We start from the raw sequence: 15538 nt of genomic DNA, 5'->3' as shown, positions 1-15538 counted from the left end.
ATCCTTAAGTGGAATTTGGTGAATGATGATCTATTTAGATTTGAAGTGGGTAACCAAACTCAATAACTCTGTATTCCTTAATTTTTAAATTTAGTAACCATCTATACACAGTGTGGGGTAGTGGTTTGAGTTTTGGACTAGGACTCTGGAGATGAGGATTTGAATCGCTGCCTGGTTATAGAAACCCACAGGATGATCTTAGGGAAGTCACCCTCTCTCAGCCCCAGGCAAAAAGGCAAAACTCCTCTGAACAAATCTTACCAAGAAAACCTCATGATAGATTCACCTTAGTGTCACCATAAGTCAGAAATGACTTGAGCACAGAAGAAAAACAACAAATCATCTACAACTCACTCTCTGTCTCTCTGTCTCTTTCTCTCTCTCTCTGTCTCTCTCTCTCTCTATATATATATATACACACACACACATACACACATATATTAAAATCAGCGTACGCGTTCTGTCACACCCACATAAATGCCTATGTAGTGGATAGGAAGGTAGGTAGCATGGGAGGATTATTTTCCCTCAGCTCTGTCTGCTTCTAAGGATTAAAAGAGATTAACTTATTCTCGTCTATTTTTTTATGAAATCCTAGAAATCCGAGACAGCCCACCCTCACAAACCCCCCTCTATTAGATCATGTTATCCTCTGCTTTGCCAGTTCATGATTGCTCCCTACAGGACATTTCTCTCATTTCCTCCTCCCTGTGGAGAAACTGCTGTAAGTGCACCTGACCTGTTGGTGAATTTATTAAGAATGAACTCCAATAGGCAAAATGGCAATGTCGGAAGAGTCTGCTAAACAAATTGTCACCAACTGGACAATGAAGAAAACTCAAAACCTACATGTTCCTCATGGGATTGTGCTGTAATTCATTTGAGTTCTTAAGGATCCTTCAGACATTTCCTTTTCCTTCACAAAAAAATTTCATGCTGAAAAGCACCCTTTTATTACACAACTCACAATGCATAGCAGTATTTCTCTTCTACCAGACCAAAGACTCATGCCATGGTATTCCCATGATTTAGTATTCACATCTTTGTTCAATTTACACAGTAAAGTATGGTCTATCAGTTGTTACACGCTCTTATAAATCACCCTTCCTCCAAGATTCTTACTAGTGGAAATGTTCTCATACTAGTGAATGTCTCGCTAAAATAAATTGTAAGAGTACACAGTCAACTGGAACACAAAGCTACATTATGAAAGATTTTCATCATGCAACAGTGCAAATTCAGCAGCACTGATATAACTTCATAAAGTGAACCAGCAAACGAAATAGCATTTTGGGTAGGGTGCACAGTATTCTTCACGTTAATGAAATAGCATTAAGCTTCAGGATATCAACACGATATTTAGGCCATAGAAAGCATAACACTTGGAGAAGAAAATCTGCTGAACACTGAAGGGTTTATATCTGAATAATTGTTAGGATTGTGCCATTTGAGAATTTCCAATATTTTGTCAGTTCTGTAGCAGGTCAAGGTATACCTCCTATCATTGAAAAACCATTCTGATATTACAATTAGTTCCTTAGGGACACCAGTAGCCTCAACAAGGCAGTGACTAAGATATGGTGGTTTATCTTTCTGTAAAATTATGTGGACATCATGATAGGATAGAAAAGTGAGTACTGGATACATCTTTAAGACCAAAAGGGACATGAACTGCAAAACCGCCTTCTCTCCCCATAGTCTGCTTTTCTTTTAATATACTTCCCAGTGCCACTCTTCTCTGAGCCAGGCACGAATGCTAAAAGTGTGTCAAGCTGAGAAAAGATCTCGGTGGACAAGAAAGGGAAGGATTAAACAACCCTCAGCTTTATGTCCTTTCTGCTATTTACACTCAAATTTGCCTTTACTGATTTTACCACTAAAAAAGGAGCAAGCCCTGAAGTTGCAGAGATGCATTTGCTCCATGAGCTCTAATTAGGCTTCTGCTGTCTGCTTCACACAAGATGAAATTTCCTACACAAAAGTGACTTCAAAATATTTAACTCCTTTGCAGAACTTGGAAAATTTACTCCTTTGGATTACAACTTTCAGAACCCCTCAACAAGCATGGCGATGCTGGCTAAAGAGTTCCGGGAGATGTAGTCCAAAAAAGATATTAAATTCTGCATTGTTTAATGCTAATTATTGTTTTTGTTTGTATGCAAATCTCAGATTAGAAAAAATATGGGGCTGGAAAAAGCCATTAGTACTTTCATTAGATTCACAGGGCTTAGATCTTCCTACGACTATTCTTAGAATATAGTTTTAACCAAGCACATGGTTTTGTCAAACAATGTAAAACTTTCTGTTTTGAGCCCATCAAATAGCTCTTTTCTCACAAAAGCCTTCTGTCTACCCTCTCCCCACAATCAGAATGGAAGCTGTTAGTAGCAAGCAGCATAGTTAACATACTCATAGCACTCTTAATCCTTGCCTTATTCTGAATGTCTCTGTCTATTCAGATTTTATGTACACCATGTACTCCTCCTGAGAAGCTCTCCCAAAGTTTTGTTTAACTCTTTGTAGAGAGATTGATACTAATCAACCTCTAGCATAGCTGGGCAACTATGTGTTTTTCGTTCTGTTGTTTTTTCTGTCAGAAAATTGCCCTTCATGTTTGTCTCGTCAATCTTTATTAGCTAATGCCTGAAGCACTATTCTAAAAAGGAATACTGTATATACTCATGTATAAATCTAGAAATTTTAGTCAAAATATTGACCCCAAAAAACTGGGTTGATTTATCCACGGGTCAAAAGAGGAACCATTCTCTTTCTCTGAGTAGAGTGGCGAAAGGCGAGAGTTTAGTCCATCTCAAGAGCACCTAAAAGAAACACCAACCCTTTCTACTCTCTCCACCATTTCTCCACTTCTAACCTTTTTGAATGCCTGGGTTGGAAAATCACAAACAGTTATGCCTGTCAGAATTTTGTAAGTTCTTTGACATTGTTTTCCTTAGTTTCCTCCTTTATATCCTTTGTTATGTGCCTCTAACTTTTACCCTCGACTTATACACAGGTCAGATCAAAACCCATAATTTTGGTACCAAAACCTGCCCTTGACTTATACATGATAATACATGTCAACTTATAGTCAAATATATATGCTAAGTCCAAATGCTACAGAAGAAAAGGAACAAAATCCTCACCCTAATATTGCAGATGGGCTATATAAAACAGAAGCAAAAGTTCTGTAGATGATATTTATGAAGTGGCTTTGCAGGCAAAAACCATATGTTTGGTCACCCTCTCTGTCCATCTAAACGCAGCCTACTGCATAGATCAAATTAAATGTTCAGTAACAGCAACCAGAAGCTATATAAGCATGAAGTACATACAGTGATCCCTTGATATCTACTGGGATTTGGTTCCAGGACTCTCCTTGGAAGTTTGTCTCATTAAATACAATGGATAGTAAAATGATGTCCCTTATATAAAATGCCAAAATCAAGGTTTGCTTTTTGGAATTTATATATTTAAAAAAACATTTTCAAGCCATGGATGTTTGAATCCATGGATAAAGAATCTATGGAGTTGGAGGACTGGCTGCATAAGTAATACTGACAATACAGGTTTAATAATTAGTTTAGGCACCAATACTATGGATGTTAAGCTGACACTTCCTTCTGATCAAACTTGCACAGGCGTATGTTGTTGATGAATTGGAGCTATAGTTGTATTACGTATGACCAATGCAACTTAGTTCAGTAGTTTTGCTGATGAGATCAGCACATACACTGCCCAAGGAATAATTACAAATGGAAATATATGAATAAGATAGATATCAGATAGCTCTCTTAACAAAGACACTTTTTTGATTTTTCATTGCTCCTCAAGTTTACCTTCTTTCCCTTAATAAATTGGCTTATCCCCAATTCTGTTATGTAATAAGATTGTATTTCTCATACTGTGCTGAGAGCCTGAAGTGGTTTCTGCAAAAATGTTTTTAAGTTCCCTATGAACCATATCTTTTTTCCAGATCTTCTTTAAATGTGCATAAACACATATTATTCAGAATAAGCTCAAGGTCCCATGATTTGATTTTGGCAGAGTCATAATGGAAAAATCAAAATGAGTTAAAATTCTGTTTCAAATTTGTTACTATGAAAAATTTACTAAATAGTTCTTTGTAACAAACGGCTTGTTTGTCCACCCTGGAAATGTGTCTTACATTTTTCACATTTCAAAAATATACATTAAAAAATCTTTCTGAGATACACTGAATTCTGCAGAATACAGAAAACTGAAGTACTGTACATGGCCTTTAAACATAGTAAGTCAAAACCTGAGGACAGAGTCACACCTATTTGTCCCAACAGATGTAATGACAGTTTACAGAATTGGGAGCCCATCTTCATGTTCATGAATGTTCACAATCAACTTTCAGATGAACATGCTAGTAAATCTAAAGCTGGGGAAAATCACTCACTCTCTAATTCTTGCTGGATGGCTGAGGTTGAAGAAGGTCTCAGGCATCTATCCATGAGTTTTATTGTTGTTAACTTCCACCAACTAAGGTGATTTCATTAGTGAATGCGGAGAAGCAAGACAAATGAGCTTGTATCAGAGATCCATTTGCTGGTATACTTTTCTCATTCAAGAAACCAATCTTGCATTATGGCAGAGTGTGCACTGAAGCCTCTTACTCTATTTTCCTTATCTTTAAATTGTGTTTAACTAGTCTAACCTTAATCTAACAACACTTTCCGCCAATTCACCTGGGCAGGAAATTGCGCTGTCAGTTGCAATTTCCTGGATCAATTTTTTAAAAAACTGATGTCAGGTTAGATAATGGTCCAGGTAAGCTAATTTTTGTACTAAATTATGTATTTTAGTTAATAGCTCAGGATTCCATATTCAGGTCCTTTAAATCCTGGATGCCTGCTGTCAAACTATGCTGTTTTTAAATTTGTTATTTTAAAATGTAGTAATCTTTTTAATACTCTCAACTTGTGTCTGACATATTCTATCAGAAGCTGGTAGTTTTCCTTTTATGTCTGGTTTCCTGCTTGTGATGGAATTTTCAAAAGGAGTATTAATTAGTACATCTTTTGCAACTTGATGTTTACGCTTGTAGATTTTTTTCTTCAAAATGTCTAAAACATCACATTATCCACTGTTTATGGAACAGTGCTGTCAATCGTGAAGAGTATGTATTATATAAAACTGAGAAGCCTATTCTTGTGGGGAATTAATTTTGCTGAGATGATACTGAAATTCTATGCCCAGATTTGTGTTTCTCTGGTGGTTTTTCATTAACTGACTCAGCTATACTGTGCCTTAAGGTTTTCATTTGTGACATGGGAATTAACAATAATAATTAAGCTTCCAGCCTATAGATGTTTGGGAATGTATGACTGTGCTGATGAGTGCTGAAGAAAAGTAAAAGAGAAAAGGAATGATTAGAAAGCTCCAGAAATGCAAACAGCATGCACTTGACTGAAAGTCCATAATTAAATCACATATTTATTAGCACCTCTCTTCCTCATGGAAGAGGATATTCTTATTATTCTTACCGTCTAAGTGCATTTGCCAGTTCTGTAGTGAGTTCACTTTCACTATAGGGCTTCAACTCAGCTAGTGTTAATGATGATGCGGTGCCATCTGTGCACTCCTGAAAAATAAAGCAAGACAAGTGGAGATCCTCAAACATTCAGACTTTTTAAAAAAAGAATAAATCTTTACATCCTGCTGGCTGTTCTCATTCAGTTCCAGGTAAATTGGTAAAGGTAAAGGTTTCCCTTGACAAGATTGTTTAGACATGACCAACTGTAGGTGGTGGTGCTTATCTCTGTTACTAAACAGACATGGCCAGCATTGTCACATAGAACTCTGTGGTCTTTTGGCCAGGATGTCTGCAGAGAATGCTGTTACCTTCCCACCGAGGTGGTATCTATTTATCTACTTGCACTTTCTACATGATTTTGAACTGCTAGGTTGGCAGGAGCTGGAACTAGTGATGGAAGCTAATTTCTCACGTGATGCCTGAGCCTCGAACTGCTGACCTGCCGATGTTGCAATCGTCAGAGTCAGAGACTCTTATACTATCCTTTTGACTTACACATAAATACACACCTGTTTATACACCCTGTAAACATACCTCTTTCTCATCTTTCTCTCTTGATTTTCCATTATTGTCCCTTCTCTATCTTGCAATAGTCCCTACCCTCATACAATCCATATCTGTGCACCACCTCTTCCCCCCTGCTATCATAACTACTGAGCTTTGAATCTGGATGGAGAAAGTGCCTTAAAAAGTGCCTTCATGCCCTGGGGCAAGACAGTGCCACCCTGACAGATAAGGCCACTCCAGGAATATAGAAAGCAACCCTTTGTCTCTGGTTAAGAACTTCAAACTTCAGAAATAGCAAGAAGATGCATGGTGAGAGACACGGGAAGGCAAAGGTAGGCCTGGGAAAAGGGGACTGAGGGGAAATGCTTGCCCCTCTTTAAGTACTGCTTCCATACTAACCAGTAGGCTGAGCCTCAGTTCTTTGGGTGTCAAACAGGTAGCAGGAGTAGTACTGATGAGTCCTCTATATTTTGGCAAGCCTCAGTGGTCTCGTCCACTGATAAAACCCTTGGATTAGCTATTCAAAGCCCACCTATGCCACCCAACTCTATTATTACTGTGCACCAGTTGTATATTCAAAATGACTTTTAAAAACCATTTAACAAGAAAATATATTTAAAAAACTATTTGGGGACTTTTTCATGGAAGAGAGGGATGGTGCTTCCTGCCACACACAAAGCAAATATTCAAAATATGATAGCTTGACAACAGTTAACATTCTCCTTCTCATTACTGCACCAGCAGCCAGCAGGCAGTGATGAGACTGCCTTTCTTATACTGTCTTCCTATTCCTGGGAGGCTTCTAGGTCTCCTAATATATTTTCATTTGTAACTCTGAGAGATGGTAAAACCACATGATTAGACCTGTACATATTGTTTAGTACTTGACACAAACAAGAACATTCATGCTTTACTTCCAATTCTCTACAGCCTAAGGCAGAGTCAAAATGCCATACACTCTAGGGACTTGTCAGTGATACAAAACAACTCTTACTCCCTGGCTTGTGAGATGATGTATCTCCATTGTGCCAGGTGTTCCCTTGTGGCTTCAGTAGGAATTCACTGTTTCCACAGAAGTATTTGCTTATCTGCAAGAATTCTGGATTTTCTCAGAAAATCTCCCACAGGAGGGCATTGTGCTCTAAGATAAGAGTACTCTGGTCTCCCTTAGTTTTTCTTGTCATATTTCCTTTCACAGGGGCCACCTGTAGTGGATGGGGAAGGGAGGAATTGTCATTTTAGAATTCCTCTCGTCTATTTGAAAATATAATGACCTAAATCCCAAGGAAACTATTTATTTCTCAGCTGAAGAAATCGCCTTCCTTCCTCTTCTCTCAGTATTCTCAAATCTTTAGTAAAGCCTGAATAAAGTAAGCAGACAGAAGTAGCTGATTTGTTGGAACTGAACAGAAATGGCTACCAAATAGGACATAAGTAGAAGAGTCCTGGATCATCCTGTGAATGCACTTAGACTAGAGCTTGGAAAAAGTGGGCATGGAGGCTGAAGTTGTAGACCAAAAGAGAGAGAGAGAGAGAGAGAGAGAGAGAGAGAGAGAGAGAAGCTGTTTACCTGTAATTGTGTTTCTTCAAGTGGTCATCTGTGAACTTACAGAACCCGCCCTTCTTCCCCTCTTGTTTCACTTTCACTCCTTTTATGATCCTGCTGTTGTAAACTCTGAACTGAAGTGTGGACACTGGAGGGAGTTTATATAGAAAGGTGTGGAGGGGCAGGGCTACCACCAAAAACACCAGCTAACTGCTTTGAAAGTTCTAAACCAGTACTGAGCAGGCGCATTACATCCCATGTATGTGTACATTTCAAAGCAGTTAGCTGGTGTTTTTGGCAGTAGCCCTGCCCCTCCAGACCTCCAAATATAAACCTTTTCCAGTGTCTACACCCCAGTTCGTAGTCCACAGCAGCGAGAGCATAAAAGGAGTGAAAGTGACACAAGATGGGAGGAAGAGTGGGTTGTGTAAGTTCACAGATGACCACTCGAAGAAACAGTTACAGGTAAACAATCTGTCCTTCTTCATGGTCTCTGTGACTTACACACATGGGCGCTTAGCAAGAAGTCAACCTCAACGGCGGAGGGAGTGTCATGTAATAGATGAAAGGAGACAACCTGTCTAAAGACAGTATCCCTCTGAGATCTGTTATGAATCATGTAATGTTTTGGAGATAAAAAAGGGGATTGCTGGGACTACATCATAGCATAGTAAAGAATGTGAAGAGGCATTGTTTGCCAAGAAGGCCATGGACGTGGAGGTAGATCTTGTGGAATGAGCCCTGACAGGAGATGCGGGACGTTTGTCCGCTGGCTCATAAGTCAAAAGGATGGCACAAGTTATTCACTTGGAGAAATGGAATTGTTGTCACAAGTGACAGGTGGAGTGTTGCTTGGTCTTGTGAAAGGGTGTCATTCTATTGACATAGAAGGGCAGTGCCTTGTGCATGACCAGAGAATGAAATGACCTCTCGAGGTCAGAGAGCATTCTTCTATGAAGGCAGGAAGGACAGCATCCCAATGAAGATAAAATTTGACACCATTTTAGAAGAGATGTGATGACAGGATGGAGAAGAACCTTGTCCTTGTGGAACCTGATGAACAGTCGGTCAGAACGGAGGACACAGAATTCACTGACCCATGTGGGCAATGCAACTGCCAGTAAGGAGGCTGTTTTCCAGGTGAGGAGCCTGATGTCACAGGTGGCCATTGTTTAAATGGCAAAATAGAGGGCTAAGCCAAGTTCACTTGTAGGTTCCATGGGGGAGGCAGTGGCAGATAGGTGAGTGAAAGATTTGGTAACCTTAGAGAAAGCCTTGAGGACATGGTCAGGAAGCGGTATGGATTGCCTGGCTCCTGGCAGTGACAGGAGACAGCTGACAAGTAACATTTTGAAAAAGAATGAGAATCCTCTCTCTGCCATCGAGGAAGGAACGGCAAGATGTTGAAAACATTTGTTTAGTTGAGGGATTGAGTTCTGCTGGAAGAAGGGGAAAAGGGCTTCAAGTTTACAGCTTTAAAACCAAAGGAAGACAGTCTATGGGCAACCAGCAGGATATGTCTCACTGGTAATGTGAGAGTGAGGGATCTTTCAATCCTTGAAGCCAAGTGTGCGGGGGACCAGCTGCCTCATTGCTCCATGATTGATGAGGAGGGCAGAGAATCATGCATGTCTGGGCCACCATGGGGTAATAAGGACGCAGTGAGCCCGGTCTTGACATAGTTTTGTGATGGGTTTGGCACCACTGGAAAAAGTGGGAGGGGTTAATAAGGGGAACTTTGCCAACTGAAAGGAAAGGTTTCTACTAGATTTGCATTTTCCTTGAGGAATCTGGGGAAGGCGACCTCGTATTAGTAAGAAACAAAGATATCTATGTCTGGAGAGGCCCTGAAAGGAGGAGGACTGCAGAATTATAGGACCTCATGCTGAGAGAGTCTGCCAGGGAACTGAACACTCCTGGAAGGTGGCTTGGAGTTGGAATATTAGTCTCCGTATGCACCAGTTCCATAATTGGCAGTAAGATTGGGGAGAAAGAGGGACTTTGTGTCCCTCTTTGGGACTGTGTTGACTGAGGTGATGAAAACTGGAGAGCCTTTTGAGGACATTTTCAAAGGCCTGAAGAAACCTGAGGATGGCCAACATTTCCAGGGCACTGCTGTGGAATGTGGATTCTGTTTTGGACCAAGTCCATTGAGGGGACATCACATTGAGATGGGGAGTCCAGCCTTAGGAGAGCCACCTGCTGTCAGGGTCCGACATGACTGCAGGGGGTGGGAGGATAACATGTCCCTGCAGAGGTTGCAGGTGGATAGCCACCACTGAAGGGAAGACATACCAACCTTGTATTGTGAGGAGTTTCGAAGTGTGTTTGAGGCAGGGGTTGAACAAGGAGAAGAACCTGAAGGGTCCACATACAAAGTCATGCGTATGGCACTACTGCGGTGATTGAAGACATAGCCAAAAGGGGTTAAGCAGTGTGAGCCCAGCTGAATCGAGAGTTGAGAAGCATGTGATCTCAAAGTGTATCTTGTGGGTATTGTCTGCAAGAAGATAAGCAGACTGCACCATGTAGAGTATCATGGCTCCATGAATGTGATAGATTGTGACTGGATGAGATGGGCCGTGTCAAAGTTGACCACCATCCTGAAAAAAAAATGAGGAAGGCTAGAGACACACAAATGTTGTGGTAGAGCTGGGCTCTGGGATGGGCAACCAGCAAGCTATATATTGGAATATGACTGTGCGTTGCAGGAAGAAAGGCAGCTACATACCCCATGGATTGGTGAAGACTCATGGTAGTGTGCAAGAGCCAAGGGAAGGACAATGAATTGGTAGGGAACTGTGTCCAGTATGGAGGCAAAGGACCTGTGATGAGCAAGATGTATTGATAAATGAAAAAAAGCATCTTTGAGGTTAAAGTAGAGAACGAAACTCTTTCCTGGAGAAGGGTAAAGGTGTAGAAGTGGACGGAGGTTTCCATCTTTTTGTCAACCAAAAAGTATTGAGAATAGAATGACAGATATGCGCAGGAGAGGGAATCATCTCTACAGCACCTGTGATGAGAAGACTGAGAATTGCAGCATGGGGTCTTTGACAGTGAAGATTAATGGAAGTGTTTGATTGATGGCATGAATAGGAACTGTATGATGTAACTTGTGAGTGCGCTCGAGTTTGTCATCAGTGGAACAGACCCAATGTCATTGGATGGCAAGATTAAATTATGTTTTTGGTCTGTGAGGAGAGGCCCGACAAACATGGCATCAGAGCGCTGTGGCTCCTGTGATGACCTTAGAAATCTGGTTATCATCACTGTAAAGGTGATCCAGGAAGGGGAACAATTTGCCTCCCAAAATTTATGGTAACCTCCCATGGAGGGATGGTAGGGGACCATGGAAACATAGAGTGAAAATTCAGCATAGATTGTCCTATTTGGAGAGTCAAACTTCCACCATTATGTCAGGAGGGGAAAGACAATGGGAAAGACTTCTCGATGTTGAGGTGGGTTTGTGATCATGATCAGATTGTTCTAAGGCGGCAGTATGTCGAAATATTATAAGAGGGCAATGAAAGAGAGTGGCGTTAGCCTGATGCTGGGTTTTTACAGTATTGAATGCAGTTTTATCGCTATTCTCTGCTTGTGTGTCTGAAGATGGTTAACATGACTTCCCTTGAATATGTGTCTGAAGAAACAAAAAAGTATGGCTGTACAATAATCAAATAGCTCAGTGTAAGTACTATACCAAATAAATGGTTTTCAGAGTTATGTCACCTTGGAGCGGTAGGAATTTGGTGTCGATCATGATCAATGTGAATGAGGAGACTGTTGGGAGAACTGGGTACAGAACAGACGAACCTCAGACAGTTTGTAGAGCTTAGAATCTAGGCGATATGCTTTACTGCAGAGATTATCACAAAGAGCTGGCCAACCTGGCGGAATCAGCTGAGGAAACATTGATGCACAAGATCGAAAACAATCCCTTGCCCTTTTACAGGGGGACGATTGAGCTCCTTGGTCCTGGTCTTGAGAACTGTCAGTGAAGATATCAACAGATGGTTGGATAGGTAGGGGCAGTGTTGTGTCCTGAATCCATCTGAAATCATCTATCTCATGGGTAGTGGATTGAGGTGATGCTGAAGAAGGGACTGGTTGGAAGATGGTTGAGGTACTGCACCACTGTGGTATTGGAGGTGAATACGGAAACTTTAGAGTAGCTTTCTTTTAAAAGTACCGATGTATGTAACGTGGGTAGACTTTGAAAACCATCTTGCAATGGAGGGATGGTATTGAGTTGAATCGAAGATGGTCTCATTGAGGTTGTGGGGAAGCCCGTAGTCAACTGATGGATAGCAAGTCAAACGGGAGACTCCAAGCTTTATTTATTTATTTGTAAAAGAGTTAGGCAAAGTCATAGATACAGTTGCATGCCCAGCCGACATAATTGGGACATGGAGAATCATGGATAAGGCTGCATAGTTAGCCAATGGAGTTGGGGAATGGACAGCCATGGATCAGGCAGTATGCCCAGCAGGTGAAACCAAGGCATGGAGCTGTGAAAAAGCTGTTTGGTAAGCTGATGGAATCAGGGCACAGAAAGCTGTGGATAGAGCTACATGCTCAACCAGAGGAGTTGGGGCACGGAGAGCTGTGGATAAATCTGTATGCTCAACTGATGGAGTCAGAGCATGGAGAGCTGTGGATAAAGCTGTTAGCTCAGCTGATGGAATAAAGGCATGGAGAGCTATAGATAAGTTGTGTGCTTGGCTGATGGAGTCAAAAGCATGGAGGGCTGCAGAGAATGCCATGTGTTTGGCTGACAAAGTCAGGGCACAGAGGGCCATGGATAAGGCCACGTGCTCAGTTTATGGAGGGCTGAGGATAAAGGCTGTGCTCAACTGACCGAGTCAGGGCATGGAGGGTGGTAGTGAAAGCTGCATGCTCAGCCAACAGAGTCAGGGCACGGACAGCTTATTGCCAGAGAAGGGCCTTTAATCCAAAGGCTTGGTTGCAGTAAGCCTGGGGTAATAGGCCTGGCAATGATGACACGGGGGCCAAATTGTGGGCCTTGCCAATGCAGAGGCCGTCTTTGTGTTACCCCTGTAATCAACACATTGCTTGAAGAAGGTTGAAGAAGAGAAATCTGGGGATGAGCCAAAAAACACTGAAATCTAAGGAAAATCCAAGGAGAAAACTGTTGGAGAAGCCAAGTCAAAACCAAAAGTAAAAGAGAGAATCACTCTGAGAAGCACTTAACAATGCTACTGCTGCGGCAGAAGAAAAAGAACCAGGGTATGGACATTGGAGGGGGCTTATATAGGAAGGTGTGGAGGGGCAGGGCTACCACCAAAAACACCAGCTAACTGCTTTGAAAGTTCTCAGTCAGTACTGCACACACACATTACATCCCATGTGTGTGTAAGTCACAGAGACCATGAAGAAGAACTTTGCAATCTCTGACCTTGACTACTGTCTTTTTTATGATAGCATCAAACCAGATACCACTCAGCCTGGGTTATATGCCAACAGCTGCATCTAAGAAAACTCCAATCAAGCAACATCTGAAGATATATGACAGCACCTCACCTTACTTGACTTCTCTTTACTGCTGCTACTAGCTGAGCTGAGAGATCTCATCCTTTGTTCCTTTTGCTCTTCCACTTCAGACTTCAGGTGCTCAATGTGTACCAGATAGGCTTGTTCTTGAGCTTCTCGACTGCTAAGCTTCAGCTCTAGGGCTTTTTTTTCTTTTTCTAGCAAGTACAGCTGTGCCTTCAGCTCTGCCATTTCCTCCTGGTGGGGGAAGCACAGAGGATCATGCTTGAGTTTGCAATTCAAGAAGTCTACATAACTGGTACATGATTTTCACACATTGGCCATTTTAATTGGTAAATAATATTCACAATGTGTCCTAATAATTAGCTACACAATAATCTAAGTAGATTGAAATTTATCCTTTTTACCTTCATTGCCATGAGCTCCTGCATGAGTACAGCATTTTCTAGATCCAGCCTTTGACTGTCTCCACGTGGCTTGACATCATAACTGAGGGGATCAATATGGATGCTCTCCAGCTCTAACATAGTCAGTTTAACAGCTGCCCTGTCATTTTTCAGTTGCTGAATGTAGTCCTTCAGCCTCTGTTCATCCTCCTTTGTGAATTCAGTATCACAACTGCTTGCTGTCGAACTAGTTGTGCTTCGAAGAGGAGAAACAAATATGTAAGTAAGTTTATTTTTATACAGTAGATGCGTAAAAAGAAAACAATTACAAAAACCTAAGCACGAAAACAATTTTTGAAACACAAGGGCAGATGATCAGAAAGAGCCACTTGTTATTGAGTAAAAGTGCTGTTAGACTGCCAAAATTGTGGTGCATTAAGCATCAAATAGAGCCAGCATTCTGTGGTGGTTTGAGTCACATTGAAGACTACAATTATAGAAATCAGCCATGGAAACCTACTGCATGACCCTGAGTAAGTCACAGTCTCTTAGCCTCAGAGGAAGGCAACAACAAACTTCCTCTGACCAAATCTTGCTAAGAAAAGTACACGATAGCTTTGTTTTAGGATCATCCTAAATCGGAAATGACTTGAAGGCACATAATACCCTCCTGCTTCCAGTACAAGGCTAAATTTCTAAATACAGGGCCAGGGTTTGAAACTTGTGAATAAAGCTGTCCCGAACTGTTTATATCTCCTAAACAAATAATGTGAGAACCCTCTCCCTGCCTCAGACTTTGGAGAGCTGCTGCCAGTAAGGTTAAACAAAACTGGCTTAGATAGACAAAAAGGCAGCACTTTTCTATGTCACCTGAAGGAAGAAGAACCAGTAGTTTACTACTGCAGACCCCTCCCTAAGTCTAAAACCCAATAGTTTACATATACAACAGAATGAGAAACTAAGCAGATGGTTCCATTTTAGACCACAGCAGTGGAATCACATTTTTTATTCTTATTTGTATATGGATTGGCTATAGTCTCTCTTCTGGATGTGTTAGTTTTCCATCTGCAGGGCAGCTTTAAACAACAGCCACCAGGGAGGGCACTTAAAAATGGCACCTTAAACCTGCACTCCCAAGTGGCACAGTCCAAATCGATCACCTCAGGGTCCCACCATCTACCCCACCCTATGGTAGGCCAGTCCCTTCTCATCTAAGCTTAATCAAAGCCATGCATAGGTCAGCCTTAAATCCATTCTTAATGCCACTGCAGAGCACAGGAACATGCAAAGGAATTTTAAAGGTAATTGTGCCTCTGCACATGAGCTGGATTCACTTTCCATCACTACTGAGTCTCCCTTCCTGAACTAGTAAAGGACTTCAGAGCTTGCAGATTAAAGAATGCAGCTTTCTTCACAAGTTTTTAAGCACTAGTCCTCTTTTTAGAAATCAACCCTTGTACTAGATACTTAATCCACTACAATTTTGGCAGCTGCCACTCAGCATAAGCTCATGGAAAATCCCTTGCCTGTTTTTAGACAACATTCCTTTTCATAGGATACCATTTCAAACAAGGAAGTAAAAGAAGGGAGACAAGGAATCAGATAATTTGACCCTGCTTCATAACATGAGAACTATCCTTTAAAAATTACACAAAATAAACATGAGGTACATACATTTTCTAGATAAATCTAGGAAATGACTTCATTTCTATTTATCAGTCACTGCACTCTTCCAAAGATTTGTAGAGGTTAATTGTAAAGCTTCTATCCTTTTTTAAAAACATTCTGCTCTTGAACATAATTACAACACTAAAAAGGAACAGAAACAACTCTGCATTTTCTACACCCCTGTACAGAGACAAAGCTGCCTGCTGTCTCCTGAGGACTTGTAATCAGCTTCTGGGTGAGGGTTAAGTCATCCATTAGCTGTGCCTGTCTGGAATGCTGGATGATCTCAGTTATCAGCAGGGGAATAAATCACTTTCTGCACTGCATTGCAATATTTTTCTGTTTTTTTATTTCCACAAA

At 41.2% G+C, this 15538-nt stretch overlaps 1 protein-coding gene across 3 annotated transcripts in view; it reads right to left on the bottom strand.

Moving 5' to 3' along the window:
* Nucleotides 1-15538, bottom strand: part of MCC (MCC regulator of Wnt signaling pathway) — a 293206-nt gene that overhangs the window by 16931 nt on the left and 260737 nt on the right. For 2 of the 3 annotated variants that reach the window (XM_089492179.1, XM_089492187.1), the window contains 3 exons: nt 13532-13766; nt 13155-13361; nt 5511-5608 (listed from right to left, as the gene is read on the bottom strand). In XM_089492179.1, coding sequence (XP_089348305.1) covers nt 5511-5608; nt 13155-13361; nt 13532-13766 — 540 coding nt within the window. Of the gene's footprint in view, nt 1-4974; nt 5367-5510; nt 5609-13154; nt 13362-13531; nt 13767-15538 lie in introns of those variants that run through there. The other variant, XM_089492193.1, reaches the window with a different exon arrangement.

Source organism: Sceloporus occidentalis, unplaced genomic scaffold (assembly GCF_023333645.1).
Source record: "Sceloporus occidentalis isolate IW3139 unplaced genomic scaffold, rSceOcc1.0.p SCAF_1, whole genome shotgun sequence".
NCBI classification, from domain to species: Eukaryota; Metazoa; Chordata; class Lepidosauria; order Squamata; family Phrynosomatidae; genus Sceloporus; species Sceloporus occidentalis.
This window is presented reverse-complemented; position numbering and strand designations above follow the sequence as displayed.